This window comes from Sebastes umbrosus, chromosome 8 (assembly GCF_015220745.1).
Source record: "Sebastes umbrosus isolate fSebUmb1 chromosome 8, fSebUmb1.pri, whole genome shotgun sequence".
Lineage (NCBI taxonomy): Eukaryota > Metazoa > Chordata > Actinopteri > Perciformes > Sebastidae > Sebastes > Sebastes umbrosus.
Genome location: NC_051276.1, coordinates 20,338,520 through 20,361,890, shown reverse-complemented (window position 1 = coordinate 20,361,890; position 23,371 = coordinate 20,338,520). Strand labels below are relative to the sequence as shown.

Here is a 23,371-nt window from a genome sequence, read left to right as displayed (position 1 = left end):
TTAAATGGTTCATATTTTGTTACACTTTGTTTAGCTCTTTTTTTACTGTGTTAGCTGATGCATCTTGTTTTTTGCACTATCCCCTTTGCTGCTGTACACTGCAAATTTCCCCACTGCGGGACTAATAAAGGAATATCTTATTTTATCTTATCTTATCTTATTTTGAAATTACATGTTTTGGTTTGAGCTTTCATCAGTATCTGGTAATGACGCTTCGGGTTTGCGCATGCGCATTACAGCGTGAGGCGAATACACGGAAGTCCCATGTTAGAAGATACTAAACAGACAACACCCACAACACCGCGCTGTAATCTCTTCTTTAAACTATCTTTAGGTTATAAGAAGGGTCCATACATCAGATCGGGTGTCATATTTTACCTGACTCTGGCTCTGACAGCGTGTGAGTGATGATGGTGTGGATAAAGCTTCTGTAGCCTCATTGAAACACTGAAAACAAACCTGTTAGTAAAGCTACTGAGCAGCTGAAGAAAGATGCCAGCTCGGAACCTCGTGTCCAACGGGATCAATAACAGCAAGGTTAAGTACTCCAGGTTGGCCTCTGATGATGACGGCTACATTGATTTACAGGTAAGAGTTTAATGTTAGTGTTAACCCACTGTGAGCTCAGTTTACCAATACACAAATGACCTATGTTGGATGAGAAGAGGGTCTTAATTTCTAGGAGCAAACTCAATCAGTGCTTCTCAGGCATTATAATATAATCTATTTTATATAATTACATTTTTTTTAATCAGTGGTGGTTGCCCTATTGTGATTATAGACTGAAGGTCATAGGTCACCAACTTCTACAAGTTCATGACAGCAAATCTGGACTTCACTGCATTAGAGTACAGTATAATGAACTTTTAAGTAAGTAAGTAAGTAAAGCTTTATTTATATAGCACCTTTTAAAACACACCGTTACAAAGTGCTTCACACACAAATGGAAGATTGTGGCCGACCCCTCCCATCCTGGACACCATCTTTTTCAGACTCTGCCATCTGGCAGGAGGTTAAGGTCCATCAGGACCAAAACCTCACGTCACAAAAACAGTTTCTTCCCCATGGCAGTGGGGCTCTCCAACAGCCCATCCGCCCCCCTGTGACTGTCTCTCCCTCACACACACACTACTGCCCCCCTCCCCCGCTGCCGACACTGACTCTCCCCCCTCTCTCAATATTTGCACTATCTTTATATCATGTTTATAGCTTATTTGTAATTTGTAAATTGTACATTTTTATTATTTTATTCTAACGTTTTTATCTATTCTTTTGTTATTATACAGTTTGTCTCGCACCAATAATGCCAAAGAAAATTCCTAGTGTATACCTCTTACACCTGGCAATAAACACCATTCTGATTCTGATTCTGATTCTGATTCAAATGAAACATCAAACAATGATGTAAACCAGGAAAAATTACAATATGAAACACAGAACAGTGAGAAACAGATCAAACAAAAACAGACAAACACACATGTGGATGAGGCCTATAGAGAGGCGTGCCTATAGAGATGGGTTTTTAGAAGCCGCTTAAAACAGTCCAGAGATTCAGCAGCTCTAATAGATTAAGGAGGAGGTGATTCCAGAGAGTTGGGGCTAAGACAGAAAAGGCCCGATCACCTTTTGTTTTGCAGTTTGAATGTAGTAGAGTCAAGCTCCGAAACCACTTGATCCTACATTTCCCACATTGCAACTCCATATATGTCTTGCGTGTTGGTAAATGCCCACTTCTTTCAAACTCCATGCCCTCACTTTCTACCACATTTCCTTTTTGTTATGATTTTGTAGTCCCCAGCCCAAACTGAGATAACCCTAATGACATCATCAACGTTATTTTTCTCGTACTAGGAAAAAGTTCCTTCAGAGTCACAGGAGTAATGATATAAGTGTTTTCACAGGCTGAAAAAAAGGCCCTTTCCACAGCAGCTATATTGACATGTTGTTGCAGGGTGTAATTAATAACATTAGTTATGGCTCTATTCCATTTAGGTGGACCAGGGTTGCGTTCGAATAGTCCTTTTTGCTTAGGAATGTTCCTAATGGAGTGAAATGACCCGGAAGTACCTAAGTAGCAGCCATGACAAGAGCTGTTCGAATTCACCAAATGCTAAGGAAAGGAGCTTCAATGCTTCCTTTATTATCTCCTTTAGCATAGGATACACTCGACCATCCTTTACCAAAGGAAAAGAGAGAATTACATCCCACAATTCCTTGCGGCCGCAGCATTTAAAGCGACGCACCATTCGGCCGTTCATGATAACAAACAATATGCTTATCTTGCATATTATTTTCATGCGCTCATAAATTAACACAAATTACATTGCCAAGACGGTTCAGTGAATGTTCAGTACACTATTCAGTCACAAGGAATGCAATGCGTAACCAACGCATTTACATCTTCAAACACATAATGTAACATGACAGTTTCATGGCTCACACAGTCAGTCAGCTTCCTTTGATCTGTCAACCCGTCACAGACGTTCACTTTTCCAAGAAGTACATTATGAGCCAGGCTCATTTTGCTTGTCCAGTTCAGTACATAAGTGGGAAACTGGCATTGCCATAGAAAGCCTGCTGTGTCATTGAAAAGTGTTTTTAATTAAATATTTCTCCTCCTCTGCAGTTCAAAAGGAGCCCACCCAAAGTCCCATACAAAGCCATAGCACTAGCCACAGTACTCTTCTTAATCGGCTCTCTGCTAATCATCATTGGCTCCCTTCTCCTGGCTGGATACTTTGGAGTCACTGTGAGTACTTGTATAAGGCACAATTTGTACAGTATGAACAGTATACAGTATATTCCTCTATCAAAATGAATGTTTTCTCTCTTTCAGCACTCAGACCGAACCGTGCCTGTCCTTATCATTGGGATCCTCGTCTTCCTGCCTGGAATTTACCACCTACGAATAGCTTACTATGCATCAAGAGGCTACCGAGGCTACTCCTATGACGACATCCCGGACTTTGATGACTAATAAACACCACAGCTTCAGCCGCAGTCTTCCTGTACACACATGTACTCCTTGTACTCTGCTTGTTCCTATTTAAATGCACTGATATTTTGAGAGGAAATAAGCTTAAATAGATACTGTAAATTACTTTCATTTAAATCTGAATGATTTTGATGTTATTGTCAAAGGGTTATATGCCGAGGTAGTTGATGGCAGCCTGCCTGTTATGAAGCCAAATCAATATCAGACATTGTTTGATTTGTATATTTCTTTTGCTAGCTTGATAAATTAATAAAACTGTAATTTGATCAGTATCTTTTATTTGTATAATGTTATCTGTATCATTGAGATCATCTATACTCAGTGAGACAACAACTTTACACTGAGTTGGTCTGAAATAAAACACATTTGAGCTTATAGTTCAATATGTAGAGGAATTCAACCAATGTGGCTACTTACGTACCGAAACAGGACTGATAATTGTACACACTTGTCGAGCCAATTCTCAAAATCAAATCATTTTCATGCCAAATAAAACTGAAATTATATTCAGTGGGTACTTTAATTTGAGGTGATCCACCCGCCTGTTTAATGGTAGGGAAAACTAATAAAAACGGGTTTGCAATTAATTAATTTATAGTACAATTTAGATGAATATGTTCAAAGATTTCAGGCAATACACACACTAAATGATTTGCATCATACATCATTGTATATCTTGCCTGGCAGATAACCGATATTTAATAAAAGGCTATTATTGTTGTGTCCACAATATGATCAATATACTACATAACACAGTTTGCCTTACCCTCGAGTTAATTCTTCCTTACTCTTCAGAGTGGTTCTTGCTTGGAGGACTTCATCTCATTAATGCCAATCCTTTGATCTCCATATGGTGCACCTGGCCTGTGAGAGTAAACACTGTCAAACAGGAAGTACACAAGCTATTAAGACCTTACACTCTGTTAACCTTCGTGAAAAACCTTTCCTCCACTAATCTGCGCCATTAACTCATCAATTTCAACGGAAAGGCGAGGCTACCACCTCCATTTCCTTTGCAGGATAATGTAATGTGTGCTGTCTAATCCTTGATTCTAATTATATGAATTATTACTATACAGGCAGACAATACAATGACATAAGCATTCATAAACACTCCTGTACAAGTAGTGCAGTATTATAGTAATTTAACAGTCTCCACAGTTGAGATTATATTAATTAATAACATTGTCATGTCACAAGTCATTAAGGCAAAATCATTGTAAACTAGTAATCAGGGTCTGAAATTCTTTTTTAGTAGAAATATGGAATATATTATGTAACCTTAATCCCTGACTATTTTTAACTCAGGAATTGCCTTTTAAAAATAATATTTCTTAATATAAGGAAATCCTATCTGCCATGGTGTTAGAAAGGGTGACGCGATATATACAGTAGGCATTGACAATAACAAATGAAATATTGATATCATGTTAATAATACACTATGAAAATATTGTATAAACAATTCAGCGCCTCTTAAATCATTATGTACAGTTATGGTTACAGACTCAATCTACCTCCCTACTTGTATTTTGAGTGTAATTAATTTGCCTAAAAAAAGAGACAAAACTCAACAAAACAAAGTTAAAGAAGAACTTGACTGATAGCTTTTTTTTTTAAATTTTTCTATAGATATCTCAATAATATTATCATGAATTATATTGGCCACAATAATTGTGAAAATGTGATATTGTGTCAGCCCTAGTGGCAGGTGACCTGAACTTCTTACCTGCCACAGCCAACATTTAGCCTGTATTTGGCAGGTGGCATGTGCTAATTTCATTCCCTGCTAGTAATACAAGTCTCCAGTGCTAAATCATGTCCAAGCTATATTTTATTTATTTTCTGTGTCACTCTGCATCATGCTCTGCATCAATATACAAGCAGCTGCCATGAACCATTTTTCCCTGGTTGACAGTATCACCCTCTTGTGGTGATCCAGACTGTCTGGCACTGGATTGGCTATTTCAAACTGAAGGGTAAACAAGAAAGAGCAACATCCCATCAGCTCATTATGTGAAACACTAGTAGATTTCCAGTTCATTTTAGGAGGAAAAGACGTGGTTTTGAGGTAAGATAATGAAAATCTTGATAGAAAAGTTACAAACTCTCTTTTAACAAGGTTCATTATAATTATATGAAGGGTAAACCAAATTAGATTGCAAACAAACAACAAAAAGATGACAAATAAAGTTACTTTTATATATATATTTTATATATACTTTTATCTCTGACAGCTAAAAATAAATAGTTTTGACAGAAGTGCCCCCCAAAGAACAAAGAAGTGAACAATCAATCAGTAAATTATGAATGAGTCTTCTAATTAGCATATAGCAATATTAGCAATAGCATAATGCTAGCCAAACTCAATATTAGGTACAATAACATCTCAGTTAACAAAATAACAGCTGAGTTACTAACACTAGCTGGTTTACGTCTTTGGTAATATATGTATAATTATAATAACAGTTAGCTAATGTAAGGTTTATGAAAAGAATAATCTCTTGTTAGCTTGAGCAGTTAGCTAACGGAAAGCTAACTAGCATTAGCTAGCTTAGCTTCATTTGAATGTTTGTTATGGCGGGTAAGGTTAGGTTACATTTAATGACATTCAGGTTTGTTATAAGAGAAAACAGACTTTATTATTATTAATAAGGCGTCTTAGTTTCCCATTTGATCAAAAAGTTGTTGTTCCCGTGTGGTATTATTATGGTTATTACCAGAAAATGAAATTAGCAGCTGCCACCTGCCAAATAAATAACAGGGTAAATGTTGGTTGTGGCAATTCCTAAATTAAATATATGGTAACACTTCATTTTACAGGTCTGCAAATTTCATGGTAATTAGCTGATAATTAGCAAGTAACACATTTGAAATTTCTGCCAAATTACCCCAATATTTACCTCAAAATGTATTGAAAATGACTTTGTTATAAACATTATTTAATAATTATATTCCACTATTTCCCACTAGCTGGTAATTAATTCAACACATTTCCAGGAAAAAAGAATACAAAGTTAATTGATCTACTTTATTTCCTTGTCTGCCCGTAAATAGATAATAATTAGCAAATAACTTCTTTAAAATGTCTTAATAAACTCCCTGAATCATGGCATTAATGACATCAGCTACCAGGTTACATCTGTGTAGACAATCAGTCACACAATGCTGATCAGAAGAGTCTTCTATTAGTTTGAAGAGCAGCCTCTTCTCAAGCCTCAGGGCCCTATTTTAACCATTATATGCTATGTTAGTATATAATTATTAGATATTGTTTATAATAAAGTAATTTTTGATAAATGTTGAGGTAAATTTTGGGGTAATTTGGCAGAAATTCCAAAGAAATTTCAAATGTGTTACTTGCTAATTATCACCTAAATACCATGAAATTTGCAGACCTGTAAAATTAAGTGTTACCAATTAAAGTCATGCATTAAGGTTACATGATATATTACATAATTCTACAGTCTGGTACCACTGACTCAGTGTTTACAATTTTAAAGCCCTCTACTTGGATTTTCATTTTGAATATATCATATAAATTTCACATACTGGAGAATTGTTGTTTTAACTGGACATTTGGAGGTATCTCCTAATAACATGTGTTTTTGTTACATATGCTGGATGCCGCACCAAAACGACTCTGAGAGTCAAATGTGTCCTTAAGGTGTGTGTTTGCCTTTTGTTACGATCCCAAGTCTCTTCCCACGAAAAGGCGCTTTTGTCTGAGGCGCTTAAGTACCAGCAGCATCCAGCATGGCATCAAGTCGCACAGAGACAGCTGGCACATAAACGGAAGTGGGTTATTTTAACTTCAACATAAAAGCGTTTGTTTTTTTGGATGAAGGATTCACAGACTTTGACCCACAGACTGTGTTTACTCTATACACTATCTCACAGCCTTTACAAAACATAATCTTGTTTGTCTGAAGTCCTTATTTATAGCACCACTACAAATTACGTCTGATATTGAAATAGCCTACGTGCAGGGTCTGAAATGAATTTTTTTCGCTTCCTGCCACAGTGACAGACAAGTATTTTTTTTGTCTGCCACTCAGAAATTGTATCTGCCACTTTTGAAATCTCTGCGCTAAATGAAGGAATAACATGCTAGATGTGATTAGTTCAATATATTTTACACAATAAAACATTACATACATGGTAAATTACAGTGTTGTAATTACACCGTGGCTTCCGGGGAGCCCTTTTTATTCGGGGCAGGGAGGGTACTGTACACAGTACTGTACTGTACTTTGTTATTGTCATATATAGTGGTTGTTTTCATAAAAACACACAATTCAAATGATTATGATTATTTAAAATAGGGTGCGGTGCGTCCCTCGGGTTTAGTAGCGCCATGCTGTTGAGCACTTTTTTTTCTCTCCGCCGTGTCTCCGGTCCAAAACAAACATGATACAGCATGCTTATGCATCATTGTGCATGTGTAACTGTGGGATAGCTTCAATACAGAGGAATCGATTGTCACAGAGGCATGAGATACCAAGGAATCTGACCAGTTCTCTATTCCCATCACTGGCGTTTTCCCTGTTTGCCAAAGTGGCGGATAGCCTGCCAATTTTACCTGCCACTGCCAACAATTTACCCGCATTTGGCGGGTGGCAGGTACTAATTTCAGACCCTGCCTACGTGGCTCTAAATGTGAAGAGTATAGGCCTAGGTATGGGAAACATGCAGCAATTTTCATTCATTTTAAACCAGGGCTGCACTAACAATTATTTTCAATAAGTCCTTTTCATGACATTCATTTTGAATTGTCATAGCAGGAAAAGCAAAGGTGTTACTAATAACATTAATGATGGCTCCGTTCTGTTCAAGCGTCCCAGAAAGCCACGACAGTGAGCCAGCATGAACAATATCAGGACCCTGAAACTGAAGCAGCTAACTGGAATTCAGTCATCATTTATTTTAGTATTTACACCTGTAACATTTCTAAATGTCTTCTGTATAAAAAAAAAAAAAAAAAAGGGCCTTTTTTGATTAATCTGTTGATTATTTTTGGAATTATCAATAATTCAAGTTGTCCTTAAAATTGTTGAACATGTCCATCACAATTTCCCTCAGCCCAAGGTGACATATTTGACATCAGTGTATGTAAAGATATTCAATTAAAAAATAAATAAATTATTGCAATTTAGAAGCAAGAGACACAAAATATTAATATTTATCCTTAATAAATGACTGAAACTATTTATGGGTTAGATAGATAGATAGATAGATAGATAGATAGATAGATAGTAAGTAACTTTATTGATCCCGAGGGAAATTCAAGTTTCCAGCATCACAAGGCAAGGCAAGGCAGCTTTATTTGTATAGCACATTTCAGCAACAGGGCAATTCAAAGTGCTTTACATAAACATTCAAGAACATTGCGACAAAGTGCAAAAGAACATTAAGACATAATTAAAACAGTTATAAAAACATAAAAACAGTTCCATAGTGCAAAACATGTTAGTAAACAGGCAGTAAAAACATTAGTAGTGCAAAGTACAAAGCACAAAAAAGTATGCCAGATATATAAATACAAGGAGATGAAGAAAACTGTTAAAGGTGAACATAGTGCAGGGTAACAGCTGTGATACACGACTATTAAAAAGGTGAATATAGTGCAGAAGAGACTGTTAAAAATGAGTATAGTGCAGGGTAACTCCAGTAGCTTAGTCTATGAAAGTGCACTGTGTGCATTATTATCTGTCCTGCAGACCGTCCTCCTTTACTGAAATTGCTCAATAAAGCGCTTAATTGATTAATGGTTGTAGCACTATTTACACATTTAACAATGGATCTGTTTCTTTTACCAATTTTGTTCATCAGTGTGACTTTATTTTGAAAGGTATAAGAGGAAGTGTAGTGGTTGTATTCTGTGTGACTTGATGGTGGGTCAAACAGCGGCTGTAGTAGGAGGAGGAGTGAATGGTAATAATGGGAGGAGAGACACGGAGTGAGTATCAACAGCAGGGCTCTAACTAAACGTGCAGTGTGTTGCTCTCTTTCTGATGAAACTTGATGATAAATGTGCACTGCGTCGACCGAGGGGCCATTTCTACACATTTATGGAGTTAATTATAAACTCTGACTTATGATTAAAGGAACTTCCAGCAAGTTTGGACAAAGACGACATGAAAGCCAAGGCGTGGAAACTTTAAATGGACTTTAACTGGGCTGATGTTGGACTCGTGAAGGTGGACTGGGTTTATGGATTTTATTGAAACCTCAAAGTGTTTTTTTTTTTAAGGAAGTCTGATGGATGCCGAGGATTTATAATTTAATTTCAGACTGAGAACAAAATGTAACCACCTGCGTTTTACCCAACACTTGCTTCTTTTTATTTTACAAGCTGTGTTTTTTTTTTTTTTAAATCTGACTTCTTCTTCTCCCTGAAGAGAGAGAGAGGAATGAAAGGTTAAATTTAGTCTGCAAGACGAGTCTAAAAGAAGAGCATCAATGGATTGAAATATTATACTTTCAGCTTTCAAGTGAAAAAGTGCCTCAAGCAAGGTAAGAAGCTGTGCAGGCAGAGCTAAAGCATCCTCTAGGGTCTGTATTTTGATAGGATATTAGTGTCCCTGCAAAACCTACTGTAGTAATGCTGAGATACACTGAGATATCACCCCTTTGTTTATGTTTAGTGTATCACATGCACCACTTGTAATCTGGGAATGAGTATTTTTTATTCTAATACCTTAGTGAATAGGTTTAACTGTAATGACCCAAAAGTGCACTCTGTTCCCACTCCCAGGATTAAAATTATGAGAACAATAGTCAGTCAGAATAGTGTTTTTTATTTTTTTTTATTCATGTTCCCTCCTCTCAGCTGGTACCAGACTCAGTGAGTCAGACAAAAGATGCACCTGTTTTGTCTTACAGGAGGGGTGCTGAGGACTGAACATCACAATTCACTGTAGGGGTGCAGAATTAAAGAGCTTGAGGCTTGTTGTCTGTTGTGTATGGCCCAGGCCATTTGCCTGCTGCTCCACATGGTGCCTTGTGCTGGGCAGAACCTAATTTTAGCTGTTTTTGTACAGAGGAGTGCAGCCGTCTTGTGCATTTTACATCATCATACTCCCTGCTAGTGTTTCCCCTTCCTTTGTTTTTGTTGTGCTTGTTAATTCTGGTTTGTGAGACGTGAGGTGCACAGAGGCACACATCACTCTGGATGCCTGTAATCCCTTGTATTGAGCCATAAGACTGTATAGGGACAATGTTTACTTTAAGAAATATAAGCTTCCTTCGTTGTTAATCAGCTTGTAGGTTGCCAAAGGTTTTAGTTGACTTTAAAAAAACATAAATTGTAATGTGTTATTTCCTCAAAGAATACACCAGAGAAAAATATAGACTTCCAGTCTAGCCCTCATGGCAAACACTAAATTGTAAGTCTGTTTTTGTGATTGCCTTTGCATTATTTACAGGGTGACAGCTTTGTTCAAGAAGCCAGAAGTAAATGTTGAGCATATCATCCAGGCCCTCCAGCTTAACAAAGTCTGTGCATGTTAGATACCAACTCAGGTATAATTTTACACAGTTATAACCCACATAATTCAACATTTAGCATGTCTTGACATTTCACCAGTATATTCAAAACACTGTGGCCAACTGCACCCTTTAGGAAGATTGTCTTGCTGGAGGAAATTCATTGTATTGAGAAACAAATTATTCATGACTTGAAGGTGGTTACTCCAAATTGCTGCGTTATTGGTGGTAAAGATAGAGTCTGTTTGCCTTTACCATAAAAACATGTAATTAACACCATGTTGAAGCTCATGGAGCACCAAAGAACATACAAAAATGCAAAAAAAAAAACACAAATAAGTGAAGAAATGTGGTAAACCAAAGCTAAGGGAGATTGGAGAAAGTGCCTTATAAAGTTTAAGGGCCATGCAGTGTACCATAAATGGTCACCATTGTATGCTTTACGTCTCATTAATGTTGACCTGTCTGAAAGAGCCTTTTACATCTGGGCAGTAACCGATGGCCGCTAAGAGAAGAAATGAGAACCATATCAGTGAGGTTAAATATTTAGGATTTGTTTAGGATCCGGGATAACGTCTCTTGCTGATCTTCAGGTTTTTAAAATAAAATCCCGTGCCATGCTTCAACAGTAGATTCCAGCTCTTGAGGTCGGTACCTTTGGCTTTTGACCCTCAGTTCCTCCCACTGTCGTGACTTGAAAGTAGCTTTATGGGACTGACCTGTTCCCGGGAGTCGGGGGCAGGGAAGGACAAAGACTCGGGACTTAGAAGAAGGATATTAGATGCTTTGCTTTCACTAGACTCATGTCATTTTCCCACTCCCATGAGACCAATAAGCTATATGAAATCTTCCTGGGGGGGAAAAAAATATATGAAATCAGTGCACTTGTGATTGGAGCATAATGTAGGTGATTTATTTATGTAATTTGCAGTATTGTTCAATTGCTGCAAAATTGCACAGTAAAGGTAGCACTATTCAAGTTTCTCTGTGTGAGTAAATTAAAAACATTCATTGCTCATCTGTCAATATTGTTACAGTATACCCTGTAGCACCATGTGTTAGGTTACGAGGGATCAGTATGTTAATCCATATACAGTAGGCTTTCCCCCCCTCGAGACCATAAAGCTTCTCTCGCGTGCCCACTGTGTGCCCAGTTCATTTCCTTTAGTTAAAATACATGTCAATACAGATGCTAAATTGGGTTGCAGTGCCAGGGACACAATCCATGAATTGATTGCTGTGTTGTGTTGGCTGGTCCAACCAGTCACGTTTGGATTGATGGTTTACAACCTAGTCCCATTGTAAATAACTGTCGCATGTACTATTTGTGCAGGTCTGTTGTCTTTTTCTGTGGTCAGTCGTGTGATATTTCTGCCTCTGTATGAGATTGTTCTGTTCACCTGTAAAGGTTTCTGCTCAAGTAACATTTGTAGTTCTTGCTAAATTGCTACAGGCTTTTTTTTTTTGCACTAAGGCTACGGCCTCTGTCAGGATTAACAAGGATTACTAAGAGAGTAATGCTACTTCTTATCAGGCCTGTATCTCTCGCTAACATCACTGATAGTTCTGCTTAGGTGCTGAGGGATAAAACACACACACACTCTCACACACATTACGTCAACAGTTGAATATTTGTGTGTTGGGTTTTTCTGTGAGTGTCAGAGAAGACTGAAAAGAGCAACTAATGATTTAATTGTCATTTATCAAGTGAACAAGACGGCAGAAAAGACCACTGCACTGCTCGAGTTTACTCCCGCGCAGTGTAACCCTTTACAAAGTGCATCCTTAACCTTTGCATTATTCAGTTTATGCCTCCTGATCAGTTAATTCTACTGTGATTCAGAGGAGATGCATATGGAGAAATCAGGCTTACCGGCTGTTGTAGCTGACAGTTTAGAATCAGCTGTTTACTTGCATTCAACACAACACATCTATCCATCTAAATACTCATTTGAATGAAACACTTTTTTGCTAATTATTTAATGAAATTAAGAGGGTTTTTACAGATTTCCACATTGCGCAATTGATGGTTTGAGTCTGCATTTATAAAGTTATTACTTGGCAGTGGAGATGAGAAAAGTAGCTTCTACAACAGAGGTCTATCAGTGATCTGTTATAGAGGATGCCTACGGGTACAAATAAAGTCACCTGAACCTGATCACTGATACATTAGGTTCATTTTACTGAGTCAAGGTTGCTTTCTGTTACCTGTGGTCCCCATAAAATGTGGACAACACAACCGGCTTGCTCTACACCGTCCGTGTTATCGCCACCAACGTTTGTGGACTCCCAGCAATCAGAATAATCTGGAGTGTTTCAGTGACTTGATTTACCAGTTGATTGATCACTACACAGCCAGATGACAAGAGTGTCCTTGATTTGCCTCACCAATTTGATCTCTAATTCAATTACACTATTAACACTCAGACCAGCAGGGCAGGATTAACCTGGGTGTTACAAATGTCCAGTCCAGAAGGCTAAGTCATGACTAGATCTAAAGCAATTTGTGTCATTGAAATCCAGCGAAACATCGGACCAGTGAACTGCGTCCACACGTGTGTGTTACTGAGCTAAACTGAGTGGTGATGAGCTTGTTTGTATCGTCACTTTTTTACCTTTAAATCTCATTATTAAAGTGCCAAAGATCACTCAGGTCCTCTCTATTACACTGCTGATGTCCGTCCCATTTGCACAACTTAATGTCAAGTGAAGAAGTTTTGTGATGCAGTCGGTCTTCTCTCTCTGCATGGTTATGTGCGACTTGCGAGCAGTTGCTAATTAATAATATGTCAACTTTCCCTCAGATATCCTTGTGGGGAGATTAATGTGCACCTCTCACATGCTCAAGTAGGAGCTGTCCACAGTTATTCTTTCTTTGTAAGTTACTTGAAAGATGAAAACCATAATTGCCTACACGGTCTGCAAGTGTCTATTATCACATTGCTGTCAGGTAAATAGCAAAAGCTCTGCTGCTTGGCTGTTTTTGTCTTGTCACAGAATCCATGTTCTGTTTTAAACATCTGAGCTCTTCTCTGAGGCCTTCTCTGTGTTCATGTCAATTAATTGGCCCCTTGCTCTGCTCTGCTCTGCTGCCTGAGGAAATAACCTGGTTGTCTTGCACCTACTCCTGCACCTGCAGAAAAAAGCCGCCCTCCAGGCTTCCTCTGTAATATGGCGGCTCAGTGTGGGCGTCTGTCTGTTGCCACAAGCCAGTCATATATTCTGGTGTGGAGGCAGAGCAGAGCAGGCAGGAGCAAAGACAAGATTTGTTATATCTTGAGGTTGTCAAAAGTTACTTGAGGTCTGGATGTGAGCTAGAATCATAGATATATGATAGGATTTGCTCATTACTTTAGCTGTCATGTCATTAAAATGACTGTGAAGATGACAGGCAAGATGATGCAGTGATGTGCAATCACTTCCATCATTTTTTTGACTGCTGGAGGTGACACAGAATTTATTAGACGGAAAAGATTTCTTTTTTTTCTAATCCATTATAAGAGTCCTGTTTATTCCGACACCCCCAATGAGCGAATAATGTTTGCTCAGTAGGAGTAATCCTTTCCTCATTAACAAACATTCTGTCATGCAAAAAGCTTCCAAACCTCAGCCTTTATTCATGCTCTACCACCCTCCCTTCTTCATCAGCTTTTACTGTAAAGCCAACCCCACTCTAATTGTCCCTCTCCTCTTCTTCAGTGCATGTGTAACATTGGTTTTGTCTTTCTGCTTCTTTTGGAAAGGTGCTAAGCAAAAGTTATTACAGTGCTTCACGGCCAGCTCCAGCAGCAACCGTCTCAACCCTGCGTCGGTCAAGTGCAAGGACTTAAATGCATCTTTCTGCTGCTCTATTCTGGGATGTTTGTTTACTCAAGTGCAAACTGCTAAGAGACTAAACATGTCCCTCATTTGATTCAGTTATCCTGTGTTTCTACAGTGCATCCGTGGTTATAGCAGCAGCTAATATCCAACACCTACTTGCTCTCTAAGAATAGCCTCCTTCTTATATTACTTAAATGAACTTGAAGTAATAAGCTGGTATTAGGGGTACTGAATGGAGTGATTTAAGGGGAGGGGGCGAGGTCTTCCATTATGTTTGAAGGGCAGCAACTTAAATTTGTGCCTTAAATCCAATTTAAGGTGGAGGGCCTCATGGGTTGCTACAGCTGCTCTCATCGTTCAGACTATAAAGTAGGCCCACAATTTGTGTAAGTGGAGTTTTGTTTGTGGGGATTGCGCTGGTGTGTTTGCATGCGCTGTTTGTGCATTTAATAGTCAGGTGAATCGCACTTGCTGCCGTCTGCTGCTAGACATGTACTTTACTCGATGGAGTCTTGAATACAGTTTAATTTAAAAACGTTGTGAAATGACAGTCTATTTATGCCACTTAAGTTGCTTTTTTAAGCAGTGGTAATAAGGTAACATCTGGACGTCAGGGAGACGCACCTTTCAATATTGCTGGTGTCACCTGTCAATTGCTGTTGGCCTATTTAGCGTGAGACGAGACCTTCTGGATGAGCTGAACCAATCACAAGCATGAGGTTAATCTGTACATACACTTACAGTACAACCTTGTCTTCTATGTGGACACACACATACACAAACAGTTTGGCGTAATCGGGCACTTGTTGGAATATCTCATTTGCCTTAATCCAACCACAGCTCAGACATGCAATTCTCCAGAGGATTAAGTGTTTCAAAGAATACAGTTATTTATTAACCAAGAAGCATCTGGAATTCAGTGTAGTTGTTGGATTATGAGTTGATGTTAACTTGAGGGATTACATGTGCCTGAGGGGGGACGTGAGGGATGTCCTTGTGCAGCGGTGAATCAGTGAATGGTACAGTGTTGTTGTGTTGAAGAGTGAACGGGATGTGTGGTCTTCTCTTCCAGGTCGGGAGATGTGTGGAGGAGTGTGACGGACGGCCATGGGACTGGAGAGACGGTGGCTTCAGGCTGTCACCACTGCTGTAGCCATCTGTCTGCTAAGTAAGTATGCTAATGCAAATATGGATCCATCGCATAAACTTACAATAAATTTCCATAATTCATTTCTCCTTCTTGAACTTTCAGAGTTTTTCCTCAAATGATTAGAGACATATCTCAGCTGTTGTCTTCGTCAAAGCTCTAAATAACTACGCTTAATGGTAAAATGCTTTTTCAAAAAAATGTTAATTCACACAATGCATTCTTACTATCAAAACATTAAAGACATTTCTCAAAATTGAGTAAGTCACAGACACAATTATGTAACACTGACATGTAAACATGACTTGGACACGTACAGCACAGACTAGCTGTGATGAAAGTCTGCTTTATGAGCATGATGATGGTAATGCTTTACAGTATGTCACTGTTTGTCTTCAGTCTTATTTCGAAGCACTTTCACCGCATTAGGTATTACAATATTTATAAATGCACTTTTAACTTTGCATTTTAGGTTTGGATTATGAGTTTGTGCTGTAAACTGTTTTAGTTTTGGATGAGTATGACTGAAAATGGATCTAGATTGAATTCAGTCAAATAATCCTTCACAGTCCACAAAGCAGGCTGTTTTACTAACCGCATGAAGTGATATTGAAAATAAGTCGCCAGTTGTTTTCCTGCATTTGTCAGCCATTTGTTTGCATAGCTTCACCAAAAGTTCATTGTTTACCAACTTCAACAAGACCTGCGGTATGTCCCTTATTATGGTAAAAGCATCGCAAAACTGTTGGCATATGTTGCCGTTTAGCTGCCTACATACAGTTTGAGTGACACCATGATGAATCTGGCACAGCTCCCATTGCCTTACATTGGAGAAAGTAAAGAGGAGGGGTTACAACATAGACTGGACGAGAGAAAATGGGGCCAAAATCCAAGTTAAATAATATCTCTGGGTGTGGATTTAGATCAATCTGGGATTTATGCTACCCTCATCCCTGGGCACGCTTTCCTGTGTGCGTGCATGTGTTTGTAAGGGGGGGGTGGTGGGATTGATTGTGCTGGTCCGCACACCATGTGTGGACCCCAGGGGGTGGTGGGAGGTCGGCTGGAGAGAGTACAGAAGGCCCTGCTGCCCTGCATCAGAGTATCACCACCCCCCCCCCCTTCTGAGATTAAAGTAATCACCAGGCCAGATGAGTAGCAGAGCAAACACTGGCACCCAGTTGCGCACACACCCACGCGAGCACATGGCAGCAAGGGAGAGGAGAGACTGCTCCAGGTGTCACTAATGGGATTGCTGTGTGTTTGCAAGCTTTACAGCTATATGATCTTGTCACCAAATGGCACACGGTTGTCTTACATGCCCTATGATGGCCCAGGTTTTATCAGGGAACACTCCGGGGATGTCGTAGTCACTGACTGATCCAGTTCAACATAAGCATTCATGGATTGTTGTTACTTCTTTCAGTGTGTTTGCCACCAACTTTTTTGTGTCCTCCTGACTTATTTTTGCCTGTGTTGTTTTGCTCTCTCCTCTCTATCCAAAGATATTGCTGCAAATGTTTTATGAACTCAGCATAGCAAACAATTTTCAATGACCAAAAAAATTCCAGTGAGGTTAATCCGGCCTCTATGGCAGCCATAAATCTCGTTAAAAAGCCCATATTTCTCAGGCTCCTGTAGAGCATGATTTATGTGTTTATTCTAATTTGTTTGGTTTATTGCCTTCTGTGCTATCAGCTAATGTTCACAGCGAACCTCATGCTTTATCTTGGTGTTATGCTGTTGCTTTTACAGGTGTGTCTCAAGGCGTTGCATCACTGGTTCATGCCAGAGAGGGAGGCTCTGCAGAACTGAGCTGCAATCTCACTCCAACATCCAAAGAAGCCACCTCCTCAAACCTCTTTCCTCTGCATGTGGTGGAGTGGGTGCGCCTCGGTTACAACGTTCCCATCCTCATCAAATTTGGAGTGTATGCTCCTCGGGTTCACCCAAACTACAAGGGTAAGAGTTATTCAGATGTGTTCAATTACACACTCCTTTCAGAAAACACACATGAAAAACACATGTTGTATCTGTAACAACACGTGTTACTTGACTGGAAGTCCTTTCCCATGAAGTAGACCTGTAAGACCTTTCTTTTTTCCAGTGCTTTAGTGATTTGACTGCACACAAGACCCTAAGTGGGGCTTTGAAAACATTTCTCAGTAGGACAAAGAAGAGTTGACTCTGGTAGTTTCTGAAAAGATTCCTGAGACTGACCACCAATTGACAGATTTCTCTAATTATGGTTCAGTAGATTTTAGGGAGGGGCGGGGAGGTGTCCATGTGGCAACATTTCTCTTTTACCTCAAGTAACATGCATCTGTCCTGTGTAGGCAAAGGTAGGCATAAGGAGGTTTAGGTTACACTGGTATTTATGAAGAATTGGGGAGGGGAAGTTTGGATGAAACAAAATCCCAAATAGGTAATCCATCCAAACCACAATCCCTGTAATTATTGCTGGTGTTCAGTCTGTGTGTGTCCAGACTGCAATTGCAGTGCAAGGAGAAGGGGAAGGGCGAGAATGGATGTGTTTTAATAGATGCAGTTAAAGGGGGGTGGGGTAGCTGAGCAAGAAGAAGGGGGGTACCAGTAACGCCGTGCATGGGGGGATTAGGAGTGTAGGTGGGGGCTTGGTGGTCTGATGACAGTGTTTTATTAGTATGCTGAGGGGTGACCCAGTAAGGGGAGATTGTTGTGCTGGAAGGAGGATGGATGAAGCATTGGGAATAATGGGAGTTTTCTTACTGGAGCCCTATAATCCTGTCATTGTCTGCCAGAGGACAAAAGACAAAGAGGGGTATCACAACCTCCCCTTGCTTTGCCAAAGCCAACAGGACTACTAGGACACCCAAAATCCCATACTGTCCCAACTAGGTCACTGAAATATACAGTGAACCTCTCTTAAAAGCCCTCCGCGTTTGTCGTATCAGAATTTATTTTAACAGAATCTCCCACGGAGAAGGAAAGCCTCTGATTCGGACACAAGTTTGCAGCATCGTGACAGTTCAGGAAACCACAAACCGGCTGCCGGACAATTGGGCTACATGTGTTTGGCATGTTAACCCTCTTGTAGACCGTTAACTATGTCATTGTTTAGGGGCAGTCATCTGATGCACACGCAGCCATAATGAAGTAAACAACATTGCAGAGATGTGGCTCAGAGTAGAAGACTGTTTGGGATGTCCTAATATTTTGCCACATATATCTATCCCTGGTGTGTACTTGTGTGTACTTGTCTTGCGTGGGCTTTACCCCTGCCCTGTCTGCCTCAGATCCTCATATCTCCCCTCCCACTGGAGGCAGATGGCAGCATGTGAAGCGTGTCAGCGCTGTGGGTCTGATGTATTCTACCCTCAAATTAAAATGTTGGGGGATTTCAGATTTAACCGCAAGACAGTCGAGTAGGCGACCGTTTCCTCATCTTTGTCTCGGCTTGTCTGAGATCAGGAATAAGAGAGCAGGGATGAGACCTGTACGGTTGTTCAGAGCTGGGTTGGATTTACAACATAATGGCTGCTTCCAATAAAGCTAAGCTCGATGTCAGACTTCAATATGTATTACTATATCTAAGTGCTTTGGTGTCCTTCCTTTGGTGGACTCATTGCATTGCAAATGCCGCACATTAAAGCAGACTAAATTAAAACATAAAAAGCATTCCCAAAGGCTGTCTGTCCTTGGTCTGCTGCTTTGTCTCAAGCTCACTGATGCTATTGGCCATTTTTAGAAACTGAGATGAAGGTATCAAAGCAAACGATATCTTGGATGACTATTTCAGTCGTCCATTAAACCAACAGTTTTTGATACGATATCAGGTGTATTTGAGATTGCACTCTGTATTTTAGGAGTGTCACGGCTATTAAGCGGCGTTCTTCCGGCGACCCCCTTAGACACCAGACTGTCTAGGTCTCAGAGAGCTTCTCCTGTCTGTGAGTTAGGAAGGTATTAGTACCCCTCATCCCACTTCCTCCCTGTTTCACACCCAGCATGCCCTGCAGGGCTGAACATTAGTCAACTCACAACAAAGAGGAAACAGCCGGATAAACTCTGACTGACACACTATTATAGTCTGTTTGAATTGTATTTGTTGAGACAATATGTTCAAGTCTTGCGGTGTCAGGATGGTTTACCGTTGCAGGGATAGATCAAATATCTCCCGTGTGCTGAAGTAAATCAGTAGAGACTGTGAGCAGGGGAGTCTGACCTGAGGTTAGAACGACAATGGGCGAACCCCCAGATCTCAGCAGGCCTCCATCACGCTCTCAGTGTGACCTCTGAACACTGGAGAAGTTAAGGCATGCATTTGTCACACACACATGCACAAGTCACGTACACTCACACACACTCAAATGTACCGATGCACACACACACACAAACCCTGAACTCTATAACCTTTGAACAACTAGCCTAAGCTTTTGCAAACATGCATCTACCTGCAGAAAATAGCCCAGTTGAAAGGTGAAACTGATCACCTTTATCCAACACCAACCAGTTTTTCAGCTATAACTAGACCAGGATGATGTATGGCAAACAATGACACAATAAGAGAAGAATAGGACTGCAACTTGGGGATTTTCCTTTTACAAAAGCTCTGTTACCTCATGCCTTAGGTGTGTCACTGGCCAGATTCCTATGAGGAACATGAGATCAGAGTCACAGTGCTGTGCTGGGCATTCATATCGGTGTTGTCCAAGTGTCTCTTCTGTCGATGAATATATCTACTGCTGTTAGATTACTTAAAAATAAATGAAGTTGGATTTAATTTATCAACATGGTCTACAATATTTTGAACAGTATAACAAGCTTGATGTTCACTAATGATGACGATTGTTCTCAGACACAGCATTTTCCTGATGGTCAACTGACTAACTAAAGCAAATTTTAGGGAACTATTAATTATTAACATCAGTGTTATCTCTTCCTGACCAGAAAACGAAGCTCAAGTTCTTTACTGGAAAACAGTTCAAACACCTCTCGTAGTCTCACTGAACCGAATTCCATATTTTAAAGTACTTTGCTCCCTGATCATGTACGAGGGGGCTAATGTCCGTGGCAAGTGGCCACTGTAGTGAAATTTGGCACGTGAGCTGTGTGTGTGCTTGCTTGTGCAGGGGGTTAACAGAGCTGGACAGAGCGAGAGGGACAGAGTTAACTGTAATCTATCTCACGACAAAGAGCTATTCATAAGAGGGTTAAACTGATTAGGGAGACAGGAGGATTGAAGAGAGAAATTTGGGGGAGTGGGAGGGGTGAGCTGTCAGAGGCAGGGGGCCGGTCCCAGACTTATGATTGTATTCAAATCAAAACACATCCCACAATGCACCGCCGCTCGGCTCCCTTATGCACATACGGATGGACAAAGAAAAGCAGCGCCGATGCTTCTCCAAACAGAATATACGGAAATTGGTCTTCCTCCATAGTTACTCCCGAGATTGTATCGCATGTAATTCACAATACCCCATGCATTACTACGTCAGTAAGCACCAGTGGGAGCCCCTAATACAAAAATCACATTCCTTTGGAACAATAAAATTCTTGTCCTGGAGCTTTAGTCGCCACAAAATTAAGAAAATATACATGCAATGAAAGTGTTGTAAATCTTAAATGTGACTGAACTTGGAAAATAATTATGTGGGTAAAAATGTATGCAGTGTAAAGTGTCCTCATCTCGGCTGCATTGCAGTGGCTTCACTTGCAGCAAAAGCCTCATAAATCTTGTCTTAAAAAAAAGAGAAGAAACAATAGGAGATCAGAAACCGTGACATAAGGCCAGCTCCTGGCCAGCGGCACGGCTCTGAAAGCTGAGTTATTCCTAACCTGCCACCCACTGGGCAAGAACCTGACTCTGGCTGATATAAAGAGGGTGCGTCTTAAGAGGTTCACACAGCACTGGTGGATTAGCGTTTCCATTTTCTACCCTTGGCTTCACTGCAGCTCAACCTGTTGGAAACAAGGGCTCATTTTAAGGTAGACTGGAGCTGTCATGTGATAGCTGCTGGAGGAAAAACAGTGAGGAGGAGGAGGAAGAGGGGGGTGGACACAAGAAAGGAGCTGCAGCTATTGTTTCAGCCTTTCTCTCCGTCCACCATAGAGTGTAATGATGTTTGTCTCCTGAGGAGGACTTGTGGACATTGTGCTAATGTAGAGCCAGGGGGAGTGATGAATGTGTCTGCCGGGGAGTTACGGAGCACATAGGTCAGAAAGGTCAACCTCTCATAGGCTGTCAGTGGATTATCGATGCACACAACTCGGGTAACCTCTCCGTAACCTCTCGCTCAATTTCCTCTTGGATTGAAAAACAGGGTGTGATTTTACTGATATGGTTGATCGTTTTTCATCTCTTGTGTTGTTGTTATTGAAGCATATTTTGCATTGTTTGTGTGCATCGGGCCATCGGAGAGAAAAGCAACCCTTTTTTGTGAACTCCCCTTCAGGGCAGAGCACCTGCCGAGTGCCTTTTGAGATTTCAGTTCAAGTCCAAAGATGCAACATTCAAATTTAAATAAAGCAACATTTGTCACACAGCGTCAGCCTTTTGTCTGCCCACAGGCTGAAAAGAAAACACTCCTCTTTTTTCTGCCTCTCATTTATTTCTCCCACTCTTCCTTTTCTGCCTCTTGTGCCGCTGGATGTGACACAAGACTGTTTTCTTCCAAATCTAAACATGTTTTTCCCCCACATGTAATTTCTCAAATCTCTGACAGAAGAAACCCACCCCCCCTGCGTGATCAACCCTCCCCTTCCCATGTTTGGCCCCGTCGTGTTTCTACAGCAACTGAATTCAAATCTAAACCTACAGCCCGGGCTTTTCTTGGTCTCATCGCTATGGTAACCTGAGAGAATGAGGAGTGGGTGGTTGGGGGGCTGCCGTCTCTTTGTAGTGATGGACAAGAGGGAGGCTACGGGAAAGGGTTAAGTGTTCGACAGCGAAACCAGAATTCCCCCGTGGAGACTCAGGGGGCAGGGCGCTCGCCAAATTTTGAAAATCAACATGAATACACCCACCCACGTGCTTCTGAACCCACAAGACCAGTGCACATGGTCAGTCCGAGGGATTTCCATATAGGCTGCGTTTCAGTCAGAATATAACGAGAGGTGCTATTAGTCACAGTGATCTCTAAGTATCCCATAATATATATACACACACAAGGATTAGGTGTGTGTTAAAGAGGGTTTGTGCGCTTATGCACGTGAAAGTGTTTTTCCTCTTGGCCTGCAGCGTGGCAGTTAATTCCATGTCCGACTGGGAAAAAGGTTGCGCAGGAAATGGGCAGCTCGGGGAGGATCCCTCGTGGAGAGATAAGAGGAGAATGCCTAAAGTTATCCCCACACCTGTTATCATCTGCCTGCACATTTCCTCTCTCCTGGCCCTGCCCAGTTGTTTGAAAGATGCTGACCGAAATGAGAGGCATTCATTTTATGGTGTCTCTCAAGTGAGCCCCCGCCCATCAAACACTGGCTAGCCTTTTAGGAGGTCAGTCAAACATTAAACCTAACTATTAAGCACAGCAACAGCCCCAGTCAGGAATGCAGGGTTAATTGTTAGCCATTGTTGTCTGCCTTTACTCTCAGTGTGTGTGTTTCACCCTGTCTTAAGGCCACGTAGAGAGTTGAATGAATTTCATAGCTTTTAGGCTCTGCTCCAGACACTGCTGTCTGGAGGGAAAGTGGTGTGAATGGCGAGGATATTGTGTTTCTCGTGATATTGTTGTTTCAGGGTCGCAGTACATTCAAGAATTCTCTGCTCTTATATACACTATGTCTTCTGGAATCAAATGAAGAGATGTTTTTTTTAGTTCATTTCTTTGCACGGAGCAAACTGTTAGCCGTTAACGGGGTATGATGAGATGCCGGAAACTTCTTCACATCGCCCCCTGTTTACTTTCAAACGGTTTTGGCCAGGGCCTGGTATGAGCAACG

At 40.5% G+C, this 23,371-nt stretch overlaps 2 protein-coding genes across 4 annotated transcripts in view; both read left to right on the top strand.

The window, feature by feature from the left end:
• Positions 1-232: 232 nt before the first annotated feature.
• On the top strand, positions 233-3,267 carry tmem230b (transmembrane protein 230b). Its single transcript, XM_037779108.1, has 3 exons — positions 233-588; positions 2,627-2,749; positions 2,837-3,267. Exons 1-3 carry the CDS (start codon positions 493-495, stop codon positions 2,975-2,977), a joined length of 360 nt encoding a protein of 119 aa, XP_037635036.1. The 5' UTR covers positions 233-492; the 3' UTR covers positions 2,978-3,267.
• A 1,692-nt stretch (positions 3,268-4,959) lies between these two features.
• The window catches only part of igsf9b (immunoglobulin superfamily, member 9b), a 31,579-nt gene continuing 13,167 nt past the window's right edge, over positions 4,960-23,371 (top strand). For 2 of the 3 annotated variants that reach the window (XM_037778608.1, XM_037778606.1), the window contains exons 1-3: positions 8,957-9,510; positions 15,377-15,472; positions 17,207-17,413. In XM_037778608.1, the coding sequence (XP_037634536.1) occupies positions 15,412-15,472; positions 17,207-17,413 (268 nt within the window). In that variant the 5' untranslated portion in view covers positions 8,957-9,510; positions 15,377-15,411. Of the gene's footprint in view, positions 5,066-8,956; positions 9,511-15,376; positions 15,473-17,206; positions 17,414-23,371 lie in introns of those variants that run through there. The other variant, XM_037778607.1, reaches the window with a different exon arrangement.

Coding starts and splice junctions, on each gene's coding strand:
- tmem230b (XM_037779108.1), top strand. CDS start 493: ATGCCAGCTCGGAACCTCGTGTCCAACGGGATCAATAACAGCAAGGTT. Junction 589..2,626: donor ACGGCTACATTGATTTACAG/GTAAGAGTTTAA, acceptor CCTCCTCTGCAG/TTCAAAAGGAGCCCACCCAA. Junction 2,750..2,836: donor CTGGATACTTTGGAGTCACT/GTGAGTACTTGT, acceptor TCTCTCTTTCAG/CACTCAGACCGAACCGTGCC.